Genomic DNA, 17,424 nt, shown 5'->3' on the forward strand with positions numbered 1-17,424 from the left:
GATTAATTCAAAATACATCAGAATTTACCATAAAAAGATAGTTATGTTATTAAAATCTTGCTGCTCTGAATTATTAGACCCCATATATATAAACTTAGGGTGCAACTTAATAATAATGATAATAATTTGCCCAAGAAATGGTTAGCAGATTCATTCACAACACATACTTCCTTCCTTCCTTCCATTCCTTTCTCTTAATCTTCTTCCTTCCTTCCTTTCTTACCTCTCAATCTTCTTCCTTCCTTCCTCTCACTCTTCTTCCTTCCTTCCTTTCCATCCTCTCAATCTTCTTCCTTCCTTCCTTGCCTTTCTTCTACCCTTCCTCCCATTCTTTTTTCCTTCTTTCCATCCTCTCATTCCTCTCAATCTTCTTCCTTCCTTTCATTTTTCCTTCTTTTCTCCTTCCCATTCTTCCTTCCTTCATTCCTCTTCTCCAGACATAGTTTCAACCTTAAAATCTGAGGGGGCTGTTTACCAAAAAATTCGCCCTTTATTGGTTGATGAGTGTTCCTCGCACTTGCTTCACCGCCGAGCCTTCCTCTGAGACCTGCTGACCCTTGCGCTTATTCATGCCCTTCCGCTCCAGCTGCTTCTCGATAATCCTTGCATTGTTGGCATATGAATCAGCAACTTCTCTCTGCAAAGCCACAAAGAAAATATATGTAGTAGTTAGTGTATAGAACAGCTGCATAATCCATAGTGTAAGTTCTCTTGTTTCGCTTGTTGGCTTTGATAAGTTTAAAGCAGTTGTTAAATCATTAGGTGTATATATTGTTTTTGTCCCCCTTTTTTCCCATTATTCCTCTCCTTACTTTGCTGTTAATGTCTCTTTTATATTTCCTATCCATGTCTGTTCATTGAGGGGATTCTGTTTGAGTCCATATAAGTATTAGATTTTCCCTTGATACCCCTTTCATATATCTCAATACTACTACTACTACTACTACTACTACTACTACTACTCCTATTCCTACTACTACTGCTACACTTACTAATTTTACAAAAGGCAGAGGAACAGAAAATGCAGCCTCCCAGTTTTAAGGGGTATCAAAATAACATAGTCTTAGATATAACAGAGAGAACGTACCGCCTCAATCTCATCCTCCTCCTCGTCGATGGTGGAGACAGTGACGGAGGAGAACTTTCCCATGTTCTTGGTGTGGCGGGTGATGAGGATGCGGTCCTTGGGCTTGTCCTCCACCTGCTGGGCCACTGACTTCCCGCCGCTCTGGACCACGCTGCCCTGAGGAGGTGATATTCTGCTCAGCCACAATCCCCATACTACAAGTTGGGGACCACTGCCCTATACCATCATTAGAAGTATATTGTCACCCTCATTGACAAACTTGACCACAAACACCATAAGGAAGAACATCAAGGAGGAGAAAGTTTCCAATCAAAAGAGGGAGAGATTTATAGCCTGTTCAACTCCATAAGGATGTTAAATAAAAAGAAAAACAAGAAGAGGTTATCAGACTAGCAACACTTTCCTTCCTTCACGACAAACACCATGAGAAAGAAAAACATTAAGGAAGAGAGAGTTTACGATCAAGAGAAGGAGAGACTCATAGCTCACTCAACTCCATAAGGCCATTAAATAGGAAGAAAAAGAAGAGGTTATCAGACCAGCAACACTTTCCTACCTTAACCACAAACACCATGAGAAAGAAAAACATTAAGGAGGAGAAAGTTTACGATCAAGAGAAGGAGAGACTCATAGCTCATTCATCTCCATAAGGCCATTAAAGAGGAAGAAAAAGAAGAGGTTATCAGACTATCAACACGTTCCTACCTTCACCACAAACACCACATTGGAGTTGAGATTGTGCTGGTAGTAGAGAAGGAGGCCGCACTTCTTGCACTTCTTCCTGTGCTGTTTTTCTACGCCCTCGCCTCGCCTGATGTACACTGTCTCCTCTGGGTCACACACAAGGCGGTGGGCGTGTCGGGACCCGTCGATGACCCGCGCACTGTCACGTTTGCGCAGAGGAAGCTTCTCTAGTGTGCAGTCTGGGGGGGAGAAAGGTCAAAGGTTAAATAAGAGGTGGTCGCAGTCAAGCCCAACATTATGGTAAGGATGGTGATAACTTATTGGATAGCATAGGAGAATGAAGAAAGTGTCATTCAGTGTAGAAAGAGACAGTAACTTCCCTTCCTTTCTTCAGGCAAAAAACATTACTGAAGAAAGTGTTGTCATGCTATAAACCCAGGTGATTAACTTCCCTTCCTTTCCTCAGCCAAAAAACATCACTGAAGAAAGTGTCACTAAAATATAAACTCATCCACTGTGGAAAGAGATAGAAACAGATAACACGAAGTTCCTTTTTTTACAGCAAGAGAGGCAGTTTAAGGGCAATAAATAATAACAACAACAAAAAAGTCTCCTAAGATGCTGCTGACATAAGAAAACAGATCAAGAGGCCAAAAGAGAAGTCAAATTCAGGTGGAAACAAAACACGCCCTGCCACTCACCTAGAATAAGAGCCATTTGGCCACACAAACAGTAGTAGACGATCAGCGGCTTGTCCTCACTGTACTCCTGCTGGTCCTTGGCATCGGACACCACCACACTCCCCGACACCACCTTAGGCATGGTGGATCCTGCTCGTCACCTTCTGGAGTACAATAAAGGTCATGTTAGAATCAGATTACATGATGAACTGGGCAGTATTGAGATTATTATTGCCTACTTTCCTGCCAGTGACAACAATGGTACAGTGGAAAGCGTATCACACATATTTATCTAACTATACTGTATGCCGATGATGCACATACGGAGGCCCTCCGTCTATTTGACGTCACAAATTTTGCCATCAGTGGCCTGACAGTGATGTTTTGCTGGGGTACGGAGGCCCTCCGTCGATTTGACGTCACAAATTTTGCCATCAGTGGCCAACGGTGGCTGCCCTTCTGCCAACAGAGGCCTGACGGTGATGGTTTGCCAGGATGAGAAATTTACTACAGGATTTTCATTTGGACACCACCATGTCACTGAGGCACGGTGCAGAACAGAATAGACTCAATGAGCCCAGAGTCAACCTGGAGCTGGGTTTCAGAGCATTTGAGAAGAGTGCCCCACGGCTCTATAATGAGTTACCCAGGAATGTTCTGGTTGATAATGCGCAGGGCACCTTTCAAGTGCACAACACACATAAGGGATGTTAAGAATAGTGGCAGTCTGGCAACCTTCAAGAAAACGCTGAAGACTTACTTATTCACTAAATCCTACGACTTTACAAACATGAGGATTGAGGACAACTTTTGGTGCTAATATTACTGTTATAATGTTGGCGGCCCAGTGAAGCGATGCTACAGCGGCGGATCGGGGCCTGAACCCTCATCAACGGTAACGGTAACGGTATAGTAAGTCTAAAACTTAACCTAACTTGACAAGACCTTACTTAACTAAATTCTTGGGTCGTTACTCCTTGATCTTACTTCCTTGGTATTCTTTAGTTGTTCTTCTCTCTGTTCCTGTGGATAAAACGTTCTTCTTCTTCAGGTAAAAACGTTCTTCTTCTTCAGGTAAAAACGTTCTTCTTCTTCTTCTCCTTAGTCTCCTCAGGTAAAACGTTTCCTGTCAGCCTCGTTTGTTTACATTCAGGAGCAAGGAGAGGAATACAGGCATAAATAAATATCCTTTACTATATTCTCCTTGTTGATTACTTTATAATCAACACACAAAATGCCCATAATGAAGCTTTCCACCGCCTGGGTCTGTTGTTTTCCTCCTTATACTAAAATCGATAACAATGTAACTCGATCATTCTGTTAACTGCGATGCGGTTAAAAAATTTCTACAGACGTGTCACTTTGACGGAGGAAACAGCAGTTGCATTTTAATGAGAACACAATTTTCTGGATAGTAATTAGTCACTATTCAGCACTTTTCAACTAATTTTTCATTCTCCTGCAGTGTGAGGTTCTTTGAGGTAGACCGCATACTATGAGTCTAAAGTGTAAATGCTTGGGTATAGACTGCACACTAACAATACAATAATCGTACTTTTGCCTACTTTTACCTTTTCTCTCACTCCTCTTCCCCCACCGAGGAAATAAATAAGTCTCGTAGTCCTCACAACAACAGGGCTGCTGGAGAAGGGCGACCGGTGACCTTAAAACACCTTCCTGCTCCTCCTGCACGTCCTTACAGCCATGAGGTCAGGGTCAGGGCGCGGCGCGGTGACCTCCTTGCTGTCCCGGTGAAGTGTGAGGTCATGTGATCCCTCGGTAGTGCGTGTCATGGGTCAGGAGGGCGGGGCTGGCCGGCTGGATATGCGAACTTAGGCCGCGGCCACACAGAAAGCGAGAAAGCGAGCGAGAGCGAGAGCAGCAAGGCGAGTTTCTGTGTCCACACCAAAAGCGAGGCGAAGCGAGGGTTGTCATGGCAACGCGACCCCGCGGAGCAGTATAGCCTCGGAACACTACACACTCCTATAGTGAAACCAAATTGTCGAGTCCGTTTTGGCGTTGGCTGCCGCGGGTCCATTTCTCTGCTCTGCCACACAGTCCCAACATCTATTTTTTCCTCTCATATGTTACCTATAGCTTACATATGAGAGGAAGAAATAGGTGTTGGGTCTGTGTGGCAGGGCAGAGGTTAGGAAAGGACTCGCGGGAGCCTACGCCAGACCAGCCTCGACATATTTGGAAGACTATGGCACCTTGCTGGCACCCACCTCGTCGGCGCACACGAGGGATGAGGTGAAAAGTTTCACCTCATCACTTATTTGGAATTTTATGAAAAATCTGTATACATCATTGTGTTCAGGAGGCTTTTCACTATAAGATAGTATTGTTGATTTTATTACTTATTTCATGGCTGCTGCAAATGGTAGCTATGTGTTAAATATGTTGTAAACATTACGGAGTGATTCTTTAACTTCAACTCGTCACTATTTATTTAGTTTCTGTTTTATTGAGTTTTCTCAAACAAATTTGAGTTTTCCAATCACTGCTGCGTCTAATGGTGCTAACCAAAAGGTCCTATCTGATGTATGAGGTGAGTTACGGCAAATAATATGGAAGCATGTCTGTAATGTCACACATTCTGGCTGAGTGATCTCGCGCGAGAAAAGTTAATTGTCAACTCTCCTCGCTTTCTTGCCATTACCTGCTCGCTGCCAGTGTGGCCACCTGCATTGGTTATTATGTATTAAAGTTTCTCACTCTCGCTCTCGCTCGCTTTCTCACTCCCAGTGTGGCCACGGCCTTACGGGCTTGTAGGTGTTAAATGGCCATGTCAGATATTTCCTTTAGCTTTCCTAAACAGACACAGGCATCGATGTAACAGTGTAATTGACATTGCATAGAGTTGACAACAATGGAGACGGGCATCAGGGTTTAGTTATATCATTAGGACAGCTGTGGAACTTATTGGTGAGGCTAACTAATTTTTGGGTTAAGATTTTATGTGGGTTTGGTGTTCTGGAGAGAGGTTGAGATTATTGGGAACGGCCTTTACTTTGTTGGCTGGTTGTCTCGTCTCAATAGAGACGTAAGACAACCATATGTCATAGTGACACACAGGTGACTCAAAACAAGGAGTCATGCAAAAGTCAGGCATCAGGGCTGAAAACTTAAAAAACTATTGCTGCAGTGATTAATGGAAGCTTGGGTTTGTAATAAGTGCCCTTTTATGATTTATATTCACAGTACAGGTAACTCTCGATTTACGCGAGTATTGCGTTCTTGGAGAGGTCGCGTAAATCAAAAACAATGTAAATCAAACAAGAGGTAGGTTTCTGTCGAAAAATAAATACCGTATTTTTCAGCGTATAGCGCACACCTTTTTCTCAAAAAAATGCCTGAAAGTTTAGCCCTGCGCCTTGTACTCCGAGTGTACAAATTTTTAATGATTTTTTTCTTCTTTGGGGTGTTTTTAAGGGTCTGTTTTTTGTCTTATCCAATAACAACGGCAAACTTTCCTTTATCATTGTATATAATCCTTCATAGTCCGTAGCTGTCTTATAATATGTTACCATAGAATACAGGGCGATCTAATAACTACTATACAAAATTGAAATCGATGGAGGATTGCCCATGCCTTGCTGTTATTCCGTTTTTCCGTCGGGCGCCATTTGTATGATCTTGATCTTGATGTCACAGGTGGCTTGATTGTATGACTAAGGAGCAGTACAAGCTACATAAAAAATCATATTGGAAAAAAATATCCATGTGTTCATTATTAATTATTAATATTAGTGAGAATAATGGGGTAAATATGATATCAGAAACTGTACATCACGAGTCTTGTACGAGGAGATATTTCGCGCAATACCAGCCAGCCCGCCATTTGCATTGTTTACAAACCACACAACCACACCCACACAACAAACAGCTGCATGGCGCGTGTCACCAGAAACGTGTGAATTGTGTCTTGCCTAGTTCTCTGTCATAACCTACGAGTGATGGTGGGAATAATATGCTTATTCACTTCATTCAGTGGAGAGAGAGAGAGAGAGAGAGAGAGAGAGAGAGAGAGAGAGAGAGAGAGAGAGAATATCCATATCACCGAGATATCCACTCAGGCACTCAGTCTCAGCCTCACTCGTGTGAGGAAGAAATGAGGGACACCATGAGTGGCTAGCTAGTATTGGTACCGGTACCGAGCAGTCTGGTACCGGTACTGTACCATATAGCTAGTACCGTTAGTACCGGTAACTGCCCACCCCTATTGTTGAGTAGCGTGGCAGCGTGGGTACTGTATTGTTGTTCAAGTGGCGCGCGGGAAGAACTGAGCTCTGCTGTGTGGCCGCGGCGCCGTGTGAGTCCAGTTGCGTGAGACATCTGGTGGCCACTCCATAAAATATCGCGCATAAGTGGAAAAAACGTGTAAATAATTTTTTTTTTTGGATTTTTGACCCCGCGTTATTTCAAAGACGCGTAAACCAAACTCGCGTAAATCGAGAGTTACCTGTATATTGCCTCATACAGGCCTATCAGCCTCTTACATACTTCTTACATTCCTTTGTTCTAATTAGAACAAAATTAAGAGTTAGTTACTCACCTCGTTTTATCCCCATTGTATCTTATGTGCTATATATAGCGCTGGTATACTCTTCTGAGGGACCTTGTGAATGGCCTCTGCCTGGTAGTGGCTGCTGTAGTTGATGTGTTTTCTCCCCAGCATAACTGACCCATATGCCATGAGGTGCCCCGGCCAGGAGGTGTACTATGGGCCCCCGGCAGCAGGTGAGAGCCTTAGAGCAGCTTGTTCATTGCTTAACATGTCATGGACCTTATCTGTGAATTACTCTTTATGCATTTTATCACCTGCCTAAAGGCTGGATAGAAAAAAAATAAGAAATACCCAGAAAAATATAATCTATCTATATCTATACCTGTATCTATTATATCTATTATAAGGTAACATTCTCCCTATATACAGTTTCTCAGAATGATTCAAGCCCAAAAAGAGCATTGATATCAGGAGACAAGTTGGTGTTCTCTCCGCCCTTATATGTCCAGCGCTATGAGGCAGTGCAAGAGATCATTATGAACAGCAGACTGCCTGTGACTAAGGTGGGAAGGTTTATGTTAGTTTATTTTAATCTTCGTAATAAGAGAGTAATATGCGTGTGTGTGTGAGGGAGAGAGAGAGAGACAGAGAAAGATCATCTTGATCAACCTCCATATATACTTTTATTTAATATTGACAAAGTTGTGGATGTTCCTTGCCTGCACCACCTTGCCTTCCAACTCATTCCAGTCATCAACACATATGTGAAAAACTAAACCTTGTAATGTTTCTCCATCTAGTCTTCCTTAACTTGTACTTATGACATCTTGCTCTTTCTTTGCCTCTGATTAACCCGGTAGCAGCGGGGATCATGTTTCTTAGTGGTCCCTCTTAGCGAGAAAAATGAGAAAAATCATCACTCACACAAACCATTTCATAATACAGTAAAACCCCGATTATCCGAAAGCGGATTATCCGAAATTGATCTGGATAATGCAATTAAATTTTTTTTTTTTTAAAAAAAAAAAAATAAAAAAAAAAAAAAAAAATAAAATATGTACTATATACACATTATTTAAAAATTTAAGAATTTAAAAAAAATGAATATGCTTAATATACATTCAAATAGCTTGTAAACTAATAGATCAATGTATTAGACAAAAACAAAAAAAAAAACTCAACATCACACACACATCCGCCGCTTCTCGCGCTTCAGGACGAGGTGAGGTCAACCGACTACAACCTAACTACTCCACTACTCACTCCTCAAGACAACTCTCACACACACGACACACTCCTCCTCCCATCCCACCCACCATCATTTCCAACCTACCAACGAAAGGAGTTTCATCATACTGTGTCTCCACATGTCCACGATCTCGATGCGATGATGCAAGCTTTGCCACAGCAAGCCAATTGCACAACCAACAACAAACACAGATCAACATCTACAATTCAGATCTGCAAACATACACTGGTCAAGACAAGGAGACACAGAGACACAACACAACATACAACATTTACATTAACATTTTTAACATTTAGCGCATTTATTTTGTTTGTAAGCGAGTGTTGTTTATGTCTGGTTATCATGTTTCATTCACAGTCGGTCGGCGCGGCGGCAATCGAAAATCCGAAAAATCGGCTGTATATATCAAAGCATTTGTGATCAGTTTGTGTATCATCTATTTTTGGGGGCTTATATCATGGCACAAATTTGGCCCGTCGCTGCTACCGGGTTAAAAGAAATTCTCTGTCCAAAATTATACATCATCATCAAGTCTCCTCTCTCTCTCTCTCTCTTCTGTCTCTTTTGTCACTAGAAATATAAAAAGTCCAAGGAAACCGATCACCCGCTGAGATTCTTCCTCTCCGTGTAGGTTGTGGACATCGGGAGCGCTGAGCTGAAGTTCTTCCGTAACCTGCGGTGCATAAGGGGAGTGCAAGAGGCTGTGCTCCTGGATATTGACGAAGAAAAACTGCAGGTATAACATTAATATCACAATTAAAAAAAAAAATCTTCTTAACTTTAATATTTTAGGCAGAAGAGTCAAGGTGAATTTTCGAACACACACACCCGAGATAGACGAAAAGAACTCTACCAAAAGGTGCTACACACACACACACACACACACACACATGAAAAAAAAGGTATACCACATAGGCCTCATATGAGTAGTGATTAGCAGGGTTTTTTTCTACACTTTTTGTTGCCCTTGAGCTGCTTCCTTTGTTGTAAAAATAAAATAAAAAATAAATAAAAAGACTTGTTTATTAACTAACTTACATATTACACACAGCAGGATCAAGGTGAATTTTTAGAACACTCACACACACACAAAAGACAAAAAAATACTCTACCAAACACTACATGATAAATAAAAAATTGATTCAGCCTATAATCTGGAAATACAAAAAATCACTGAGGCCGTTTACAAGGGTGACGATATGCCTGTCCGGTGTTTTTTTATCCAGAGCTGCAAATACCGCGTCCAACCCCTGATGGCAGACTTCTTGCTGCGGCGACAGGAGCCTCTCACGGTGAAGGTGGTGTGCGGGGATGCAAGAGTATACGACCCCATCCTCTCGGGGGCCCAGGCGGTCACTCTCATAGAAGTGTAAGTCGTGAACCTTCATACATTTTAGGCAGTCGAAGTCATAGCTCATTTTCTCTGTTTCCCAAGTTCCTGTTATGGCTGCGGTGTCTTAATCTGATGGGTGACATGCCTTGCGCAAAAGCTCGTATTTTTAACCCATTCGCTACGATTTGCACGGATTTGGCTTTCACTGGTAGCTTGGTCACATATAGTCCCAGGTCTGTCTCTGTCTCTGTGGTGGATAGTGCAGTGTTTCCCATGTGGTATTGGTATGCTGGATTTCCCCTCCCAAGGTGCATGACTTTACATTTTCCTCATTGAATTATAGCAGCCACTTATTGCTCCATTCCTGTAGCTTGGTGATGTCTTCTTGTAGGAAATCCGCAGTCAAGGGGTTAAGAATATGGATGATACAGCTTGAGTAGAATGGATCAGACATAGGTATTTCTTCCCCCTCATGCAGCATTGAGCACATGAACGTGGGTGACCTGCCAGCCTTGGTGCAGTGTGTGTTCCAGCGCGTACGGCCACATCTGGTAGTGGTCACAACCCCAAATGCCGACTTCAACAAGTTTTTCCCAAACCACACGCCAGGAACCTTCAGACACTGGGATCACAAGTTTGAGTGGACCGCCGAGGAGTTCCAGCAATGGTAAGTGTCGGTCTGTGGCTGGCTTCATCATCAATTGAGTTTTATTTACTGCTGTTCTATCTATCTATATCCGCGATGCCCTGTTCCCTTGCAAGACCTACCTTTCAGGGGATGGGTGCTGCAGAAGTGTCTCCATCTCTCCCTGTTCTGCCACTCTCTCAGCACACTCAATCCTGCTACTTCCAATTCTGTCACTCCAATACTCACTCACCCTAATGATTCACAAGTGATCTTCCCCTGACACCCTTTCCCTTAATCCTTCCCTTAAACTCTCTTCACGAATTCATCCTCATTCATTCTCATCGCGTGTCCAGACCATCTCAGCGTGCTATTCATCCTTACAAAATTTTATAACCATTCACGTTTCTCTCTTAAAACTCAGGTGTTGCAACTCATCACCTGTCCAAACCATCTCAGCGTGTTATTCATCCTCACAAAATTTTTTAACCCTTTCACATTTCTCTGTTAAAACTTTCAGGTCTTGTAACTCATCACCTGTCCAAACCATCTCAGCGTGCTATTCATCCTTACAAAATTTTCTAACCCTTTCACATCTCTCTGTTAAAACTTTCAGGACTTGCAACTCAACACTTGTCGTGTCTCCCTTTCTCAGGTGCCAAGGAGTTGTGGAGGAACACCCAGAGTACAAGGTGGAGTTCTCTGGCTGTGGCCTCGGCCCTGACGGCACCTGCTGCACCCAGATAGCCAGCTTTTGGCACTACACGCAGTACCTAGAGCAGCCTGACATTCCCCAAGCAGACACCACAGCCACACCACTTGCAGGGGAGGGCAACACCATTGAAACAGCAAGCACAGACACAAGTTACAAAATCGTGGCACAGACGGAGTTCCCGGTTGACACGAGGACGAAGGAGGAGTGGGAGATGGACTACGCTCTGAGCCGCTTCAACTCCTTACGGAACTACCTTGTGACCGGGGAGAGGCAGGACATTAACTTGGGCCCTCCCGTGTGGCAGCAGCAGCAGGAGCACACGGATAACACGGACTACTTCACCCCACAGCCTGGCGTCGTGGGTGTGTTCTCCCCTCCCCTCCTTGGGCCTGTAGCGCCAGAGTATGTTAACTACATGGTGCCACATTATGAGAGCGAAGAGGCTATGTACAAGGCAGAGAGCATGAAGAATCAGAATTGCTTTTACATAATAGATAACAGATATGCCGTCATCCCCATGAGGTCCCTCGAGCACTGGGTGAACACGGGGGTTGAAATTGACGTAACTGATGAGTTGATCAGGTAAGATGCTCACGTGGTTCATGGTGTGCATGTGTGCGTATGTGTGTGTGTGTATGTGTGTATGTATATTTGTTTATACATACGTACATACATGTGTTTTAGGTATGTGTGTGTTCTGTGATTTTTAACTAGGTTTTTTATCATGGCAATAAAGACAGACTCGTGCCATGGGTCCGTGCGGCCAGTTTGGTGGTAGTGATTATATTCCGTGATACTCATTGTCTCCGTGGCTGTTATTAGGTTATGAGAATTCTAGCTATAGTGTAACGTTTCAATGTGTGTGTGCGACCAGTGTCACTATTTTTTGTCTATTTTTAAAGAATGGTTTCATACAGAACACAAACCATAAGTGTTCGCTGCACTGGAAGCACACAGTGATGGGTGCTCTGTATTGCTGTCAGGCAGGGAGAGCTCCCATTGCCACCTTTGAAGACAGACTGACAACAAGAGACATTTATACTTTTCTTATCAGGTTTTCTCTTATACTTAGGGTTAGAGTGACATGTATTGCCTTATTGTCCCGCTATAAGCCTGGAGCCCTCCCAAAGCAGGTGTTTGGGTCTGACGGAGTAGTCTCGGTGTGACTCTTGAGTGTTCTCGGGGCTCCGGCCAGGCAGGGACGTACAGCTGGCTGCCAGTGTGGTGCACATTGTGTTCTTTCTTGGAGTGTGAGTCAGTAGTGTTAGGAGAGATTGTCTTTTACTGTGCTACTTAGGTTCAGAATTTGCATTTCTATTGTCGGTCATGTAACTGCCTGCATTGTGCAGTTTTTTTAAAGTGCAAATCAACCTGCAACTCTGGCCCAACCATAGGAAGTGAGCGCCACAAAGGCTTGCAGATGTTGTAGCAGTAATGTTGCCCGGACACTTCAGGCTTTGCAGCAATATTTTTATTCCATGACACACGTGAGACATTTGTCACAACATACACGTTTTAGGAAGACTAGAGTAACCGCAATAGTGAGTCCAATGCATCAAAAGGATTTTATATCTGCTAGTAACAATTGAGCAGACAGGGAAAGTCTACAGGTAGGGCTAAAGATGATTAAAAGGAAGACTAAAGTTTAGTTCATTCAAGAGGAATGTCTCAGAACAGTAAAGGAAACAGAAGCACCCGAAGAGGAATGAGGAGATAGATGCTGGGCATCACTGTAATGGCTGAGAAAAACTGCAGATAGCTAAGACAAAAGTGAAGACATTACAAAAGCAGTTAAAGCCAAGACTCATGTTGGACACTTGTTGGCTAGAGGACAACAGGTGGATGGAAAGAGTGAGTCTGGGAAACACTAGCCGTAACAGTACCCGCAGGGAGGCTGTTCAGCAAGTAGTGTCATGACATTAAGGTTAGGGAATTTTTACATCAAAACTGCAAGCCAGAGGCACAGAACAAAACAGAATGGTGATTTGCGTACTACTAACACACATATTAGGCGACACTGCTGTGTGTGTGTATATATACAGACACACCTTCATAGTACAATACAAATGGGAATCGCTACACAGCACAGTGCAACTACAGTTTTATACGGTGTCTCAGACGCCCGTACCTGTCTGCAGCCACACAGCCTGCATGCTTTCCACCACTACCCCACCTCTTTGGCCTTTCCCTCCCAGCAAGTCACACCTCCACTCTATCTGCTGACACCCTCGATCCTCCCTTCACCTTACCTTGACCCTGACTCTGAAATCCCTCACTACCTTGAACACTGTATATATTGAGGATACTATAAGCCAGAGAAAGACAGCAGCTCTGAGTCAATTGAGGCTGTCGCTCCGAGGTGGCGGTTCCGACGGGGTGACTGTCAGCTAGTCAGTAGGGTTTGGTGAGCTCGTTCCAGCATTGCCGAGCTGTTGCTATATTTTTGTATGTGATTTCTGCAGAAGCTTTATACTTTGGAATATATGAGATGACATTTTTTATTTTGCTTTCGAAGTCCGACCAAGTTCCCTTAATACTTTCCCCGCCTTTCCAATGTGCGGTGTGGTGCTATACTATGTTGAGTGTGATCAGGGTTAGGCTACAGTATTTAGGGGCTCAGTATATTAGGCTCAAGCAGTGTGGCTCATTTTAACTTGATGGGATTTGCTGTAAAGTGTAAAGGCTGGTTCTTGAGTCATCGGCATACCCTCCTAAAGAGTAAAGATACATGCTAATATGATGACGTGCATAGACCCATCATTACTTCACTCCTTCATCCCACACTGCTTGAACTGTTCCTAGCATCCTGACTGAGCACTCTTCCCTGCTGTTGATTTTGATGCTAAGAAGACATGCCAAGCTTTGTGTTAACTTACCGCACATTGAAAAGACGGTGAAGATGGCCTATTTTCTTGGATACAGTAACGATAGTATTAGTTTTAGCTTACGTTGATGCCTCAGAAAAGAGAACAACATTACCAGTCTTCTCATATACTCCAAAAACCTGAGGAGAACTTGTCTGAAACGCAAGCTCCACTCTTGTATATCATGTCCTCTTCTATCGTATGTCAAAGAATGTCAAAGAATATAAATGAATACTCTAAACAAACTAAGTGCCTGTTGTTTGTCATCCTCCAGTAAGGCTGTAGAAGGTGAATGCATCGAGACGTCAGGAAGAGGCAGCTCCTGGGTGGGTAAGGTGATGTTGTACGAAGAGAGTGTTTCCTTCGACAAGACAACTGACACTGAGGAGGACAGGGAATTTCTGAGATGGCCTTCCGTGGAGGGCTTAGACGAGGAGACCCACTGTGGCTTGGAGGACAGAGAGGTCAGGTCGCAGAGTGAGGGGCTTGTAGAGGAGTTGGAGATGTGGGATTGAGGCCCAAGTAAGTAGTATCAGATTGCAGTCAGGGATTTGTACATGACTTAGAGAGGAGAACATAAGAACTCAAGATCATAAGAACCTGATGTGGGATTGAGGCCTAAAGTAAATGGTGTTGGGTTGCAAAGTCTGGGATTTGTACATGACTGAGAGCTGAGAACACAAGAACATAAGATAGTAAGAACTCAAAGTAAGTAGTATCAGGTTGCAAAGTCAAGGATTCATACATGACAGAGATGAGAATGTAAGAGCATTAGATCATAAGAACCTGATGTGGGCTTCAAGTCTATTAAGTAAAGAGTATCAGGTTGCAAAGTTAAGGGTTTTTACAGGACTTAAAGATGTGGGATCAAGTTCTATAAAGTAAATATCAGTTTGTCGAGTAAGGAGTTTGTACAAGACTTGGAAATGTGGGATTGAGGTGTAACAAAGAGTATCAGGATGCCAAGTTATGGGTTTCTACAAGATTTAGAGATGTGGGATTGAAGTCTAATAAGAGTATCAGGATGCCAAGTTAGGGGTTACAAGACTTAGAGATGTGGGGTTGAGATCTAAAATAAATAGAACATTTCCTTATAGATGGCAACATAGGATTGAGTTCTGTAAAATAAATAGGATCAAGGGTTTGTACAAGAGTTAGAGATGTGTGATTGAGGACTAATATAGAGTATCAGGATGCCAAGTTAGGGGTTACAAGACTTAGAGATGTGGGGTTGAGATCTAAAATAAATAGAACATTTCCTTATAGATGGCAACACAGGATTGAGTTCTGTAAAATAAATAGGATCAGGGGTTTGTACAAGAGTTAGAGATGTGTGATTGAGGACTATATAGAGTATCAGGATGCCAAGTTAGGGGTTACAAGACTTAGAGATGTGGGGTTGAGGTAAAAAATAAACAAAACATTCCTTTATAGATAGCAACATAGGATTGAGTTCTGTAAAATAAATAGGATCAGGGGTTTGTACAAGACTTTGAGATGTGTGATTGAGGACTATATAGAGTATCAGGATGCCAAGTTAGGGGTTACAAGACTTAGAGATGTGGGGTTGAGGTCTAAAATAAAGAGAACATTCCTTTATAGATAGCAACATAGGATTGAGTTCTGTAAAATAAATAGGATCAGGGGTTTGTACAAGAGTTAGAGATGTGGGATTGAGGACTAATATAGAGTATCAGGATGTCAAGTTAGGGGTTACAAGACTTAGAGATGTGGGGTCGAGATAAAAAATAAACAAAACATTCCTTTATAGATAGCAACATAGGATTGAGTTCTGTAAAATAAATAGGATCAGGTTGCCAAGTTAGAGGTTTTGACAAAGATGTGGGATTAAAGTGTAAAATACCTAGAACATTCCTTAATAGATGGCAACATGGGATTGAGTCCTGTAAAATAAATAGGATCGAGTTGCCAAGTTAGGAGGTTTGTATGCTGGGTAGAAACATGGGATTGAGGTCTATAAAATCAATACTATCTTGCTATATAGATAAAGACGTAGGATTGAAGTCCATGTATAGTATTTACTTCGATGGAGATGTGGGATTGAGGTCTTTAACCCTTTCAATACGGTGACGCTGATGTCGGCGTCACCATATGGAAAAGGTTAATCCTCTTTTAAACCTCTTAATCCTCTTCCATTTCCTCTTAATCCTTTTCTAAATCTCTTAAGAGGAAATGGAAGAGTATTAAGAGGTTTAGAAGAGAATTAATCCTCTTCCAATTCCTCTTAACCCTGCGTCACCATATTGAAAGGGTTAAAAGTAGTTGTCTCTTCATATATAGATAAAAAGATATGGGATTGAGGCCAAAAATGAATACCTTATTAAATATAGAAGGTAAAAAGTCATAAAAACATTGCTAGATTTACTTATTACTCAGCTACTTTTACTACTACTGCTACATGTACTTTTAATAATACATGTCAATCAGCTGCTGTGCATTTGAATACCACACGAAAGAGGGTAAAAGAAACGTGTCGGTACCTTCCTCCTTTTATTGCAAATGTCATGTTTTTTCATCTTGGTACCCAGTTGCTTTTACTACTACCACATGCACTTTTAACCCGGTAGCAGCGACGGGCCAAATTTGTGGCTTTACCGTGTAGCAGCGACAGGCAAAATTTGTGGCTTTACCGTGTAGCAGCGACGGGCCAAATTTGTGGCTTTACTGTGTAGAAGTGACGGGCAAAATTTGTGGCTTTACTGTGTAGCAGTGACGGGCAAAATTTGTGGCTTTACCGTGTAGCAGTGACGGGCAAAATTTGTGGCTTTACCGTGTAGCAGCGACGGGCCAAATTTGTGGCTTTACCGTGTAGCAGTGACGGGCAAAATTTGTGGCTTTACCGTGTAGAAGCGACGGGCAAAATTTGTGGCTTTACTGTGTAGCAGCGACGGGCCAAATTTGTGGCTTTACTGTGTAGCAGTGACGGGCAAAATTTGTGGCTTTACCGTGTAGAAGCGACGGGCAAAATTTGTGGCTTTACCGTGTAGCAGTGACGGGCAAAATTTGTGGCTTTACCGTGTAGCAGTGACGGGCAAAATTTGTGGCTTTACCGTGTAGCAGCGACGGGCAAAATTTGTGGCTTTACCGTGTAGAAGCGACGGGCCAAATTTGTGGCTTTACCGTGTAGCAGCGACAGGCCAAATTTGTGGCTTTACTGTGTAGCAGTGACGGGCCAAATTTGTGGCTTTACTGTGTAGAAGCAACAGGCCAAGTTTGTGGCTTTACTGTGTAGAAGCAACAGGCCAAATTTGTGGCTTTACTGTGTAGAAGCAACAGGCCAAATTTGTGGCTTTACTGTGTAGAAGCAACAGGCCAAATTTGTGGCTTTACTGTGTAGAAGCAACAGGCCAAATTTGTGGCTTTACTGTGTAGAAGCAACAGGCCAAATTTGTGGCTTTACTGTGTAGAAGCAACAGGCCAAATTTGTGGCTTTACTGTGTAGAAGCGACGGGCCAAATTTGTGCCATGATTTTAACCCCAAAAATAGATGATACATAAACTGATCACAAATGCTTTGATATATATTATGAAATGGTTTGTGTGAGGGGTGATTTTTTCCCATTTTTCTCATTCAGAGGGACCATTAAGAAACATGATCCCCGCTGCTACCGGGTTAATAATACATACCAATGAGCAAAAAGGGTAAAAGCAACGTA

The 17,424-nt window shown here is 42.8% G+C and overlaps 2 protein-coding genes across 8 annotated transcripts; one reads left to right on the forward strand and one right to left on the reverse strand.

The window, feature by feature from the left end:
• Positions 1–262: 262 nt before the first annotated feature.
• LOC126996899 (STING ER exit protein-like) lies at positions 263–3,602 on the reverse strand. 3 transcript variants are annotated; one of them, XM_050857821.1, is made up of 5 exons: positions 3,439–3,602; positions 2,473–2,615; positions 1,793–2,010; positions 1,088–1,243; positions 263–637 (listed from the first exon to the last, which is right to left on the reverse strand). In XM_050857821.1, the coding sequence occupies exons 2-5, from the start codon at positions 2,591–2,593 to the stop codon at positions 491–493; spliced, it is 642 nt and encodes a 213-aa protein (XP_050713778.1). In that variant the 5' UTR covers positions 2,594–2,615; positions 3,439–3,602; the 3' UTR covers positions 263–490. The 3 variants fall into 3 exon arrangements, with proteins under 3 accessions (XP_050713778.1, XP_050713780.1, XP_050713779.1); XM_050857823.1 differs by having other exon boundaries at positions 3,407–3,573; XM_050857822.1 differs by having other exon boundaries at positions 3,402–3,573.
• A 439-nt stretch (positions 3,603–4,041) lies between these two features.
• Positions 4,042–17,283, forward strand: LOC126996898 (small RNA 2'-O-methyltransferase-like). Of its 5 annotated transcripts, none has more exons than XR_007751710.1 (9): positions 4,042–4,160; positions 7,130–7,194; positions 7,391–7,524; positions 8,842–8,946; positions 9,437–9,579; positions 10,022–10,210; positions 10,824–11,465; positions 14,022–15,319; positions 15,489–17,283. XR_007751710.1 is itself a non-coding variant. In XM_050857818.1 (8 exons), exons 1-8 carry the CDS (start codon positions 4,156–4,158, stop codon positions 14,260–14,262), a joined length of 1,524 nt encoding a protein of 507 aa, XP_050713775.1. In that variant the 5' UTR covers positions 4,042–4,155; the 3' UTR covers positions 14,263–17,283. The 5 variants fall into 5 exon arrangements, 3 of the variants coding, with proteins under 3 accessions (XP_050713775.1, XP_050713776.1, XP_050713777.1); XR_007751711.1 differs by having other exon boundaries at positions 14,022–15,151; XM_050857818.1 differs by having other exon boundaries at positions 14,022–17,283.
• Positions 17,284–17,424: the final 141 nt, after the last annotated feature.

The sequence above is a fragment of the Eriocheir sinensis genome, chromosome 11 (assembly GCF_024679095.1).
Source record: "Eriocheir sinensis breed Jianghai 21 chromosome 11, ASM2467909v1, whole genome shotgun sequence".
Taxonomy (NCBI): Eukaryota; Metazoa; Arthropoda; class Malacostraca; order Decapoda; family Varunidae; genus Eriocheir; species Eriocheir sinensis.

Excerpts from the sequence above, each read along its gene's own strand:
- LOC126996899 (XM_050857821.1), bottom strand. The coding sequence starts at position 2,593 with ATGCCTAAGGTGGTGTCGGGGAGTGTGGTGGTGTCCGATGCCAAGGAC. Across the intron at positions 2,011-2,472 it reads CCAAATGGCTCTTATTCTAG|ACTGCACACTAGAGAAGCTT; the intron begins GTGAGTGGCAGG and ends TCTCCCCCCCAG. Across the intron at positions 1,244-1,792 it reads ATGTGGTGTTTGTGGTGAAG|GGCAGCGTGGTCCAGAGCGG; the intron begins GTAGGAACGTGT and ends TCACCTCCTCAG.
- LOC126996898 (XM_050857818.1), top strand. Across the intron at positions 7,525-8,841 it reads GCAGACTGCCTGTGACTAAG|GTTGTGGACATCGGGAGCGC; the intron begins GTGGGAAGGTTT and ends CTCTCCGTGTAG. Across the intron at positions 9,580-10,021 it reads GCGGTCACTCTCATAGAAGT|CATTGAGCACATGAACGTGG; the intron begins GTAAGTCGTGAA and ends CCCCTCATGCAG.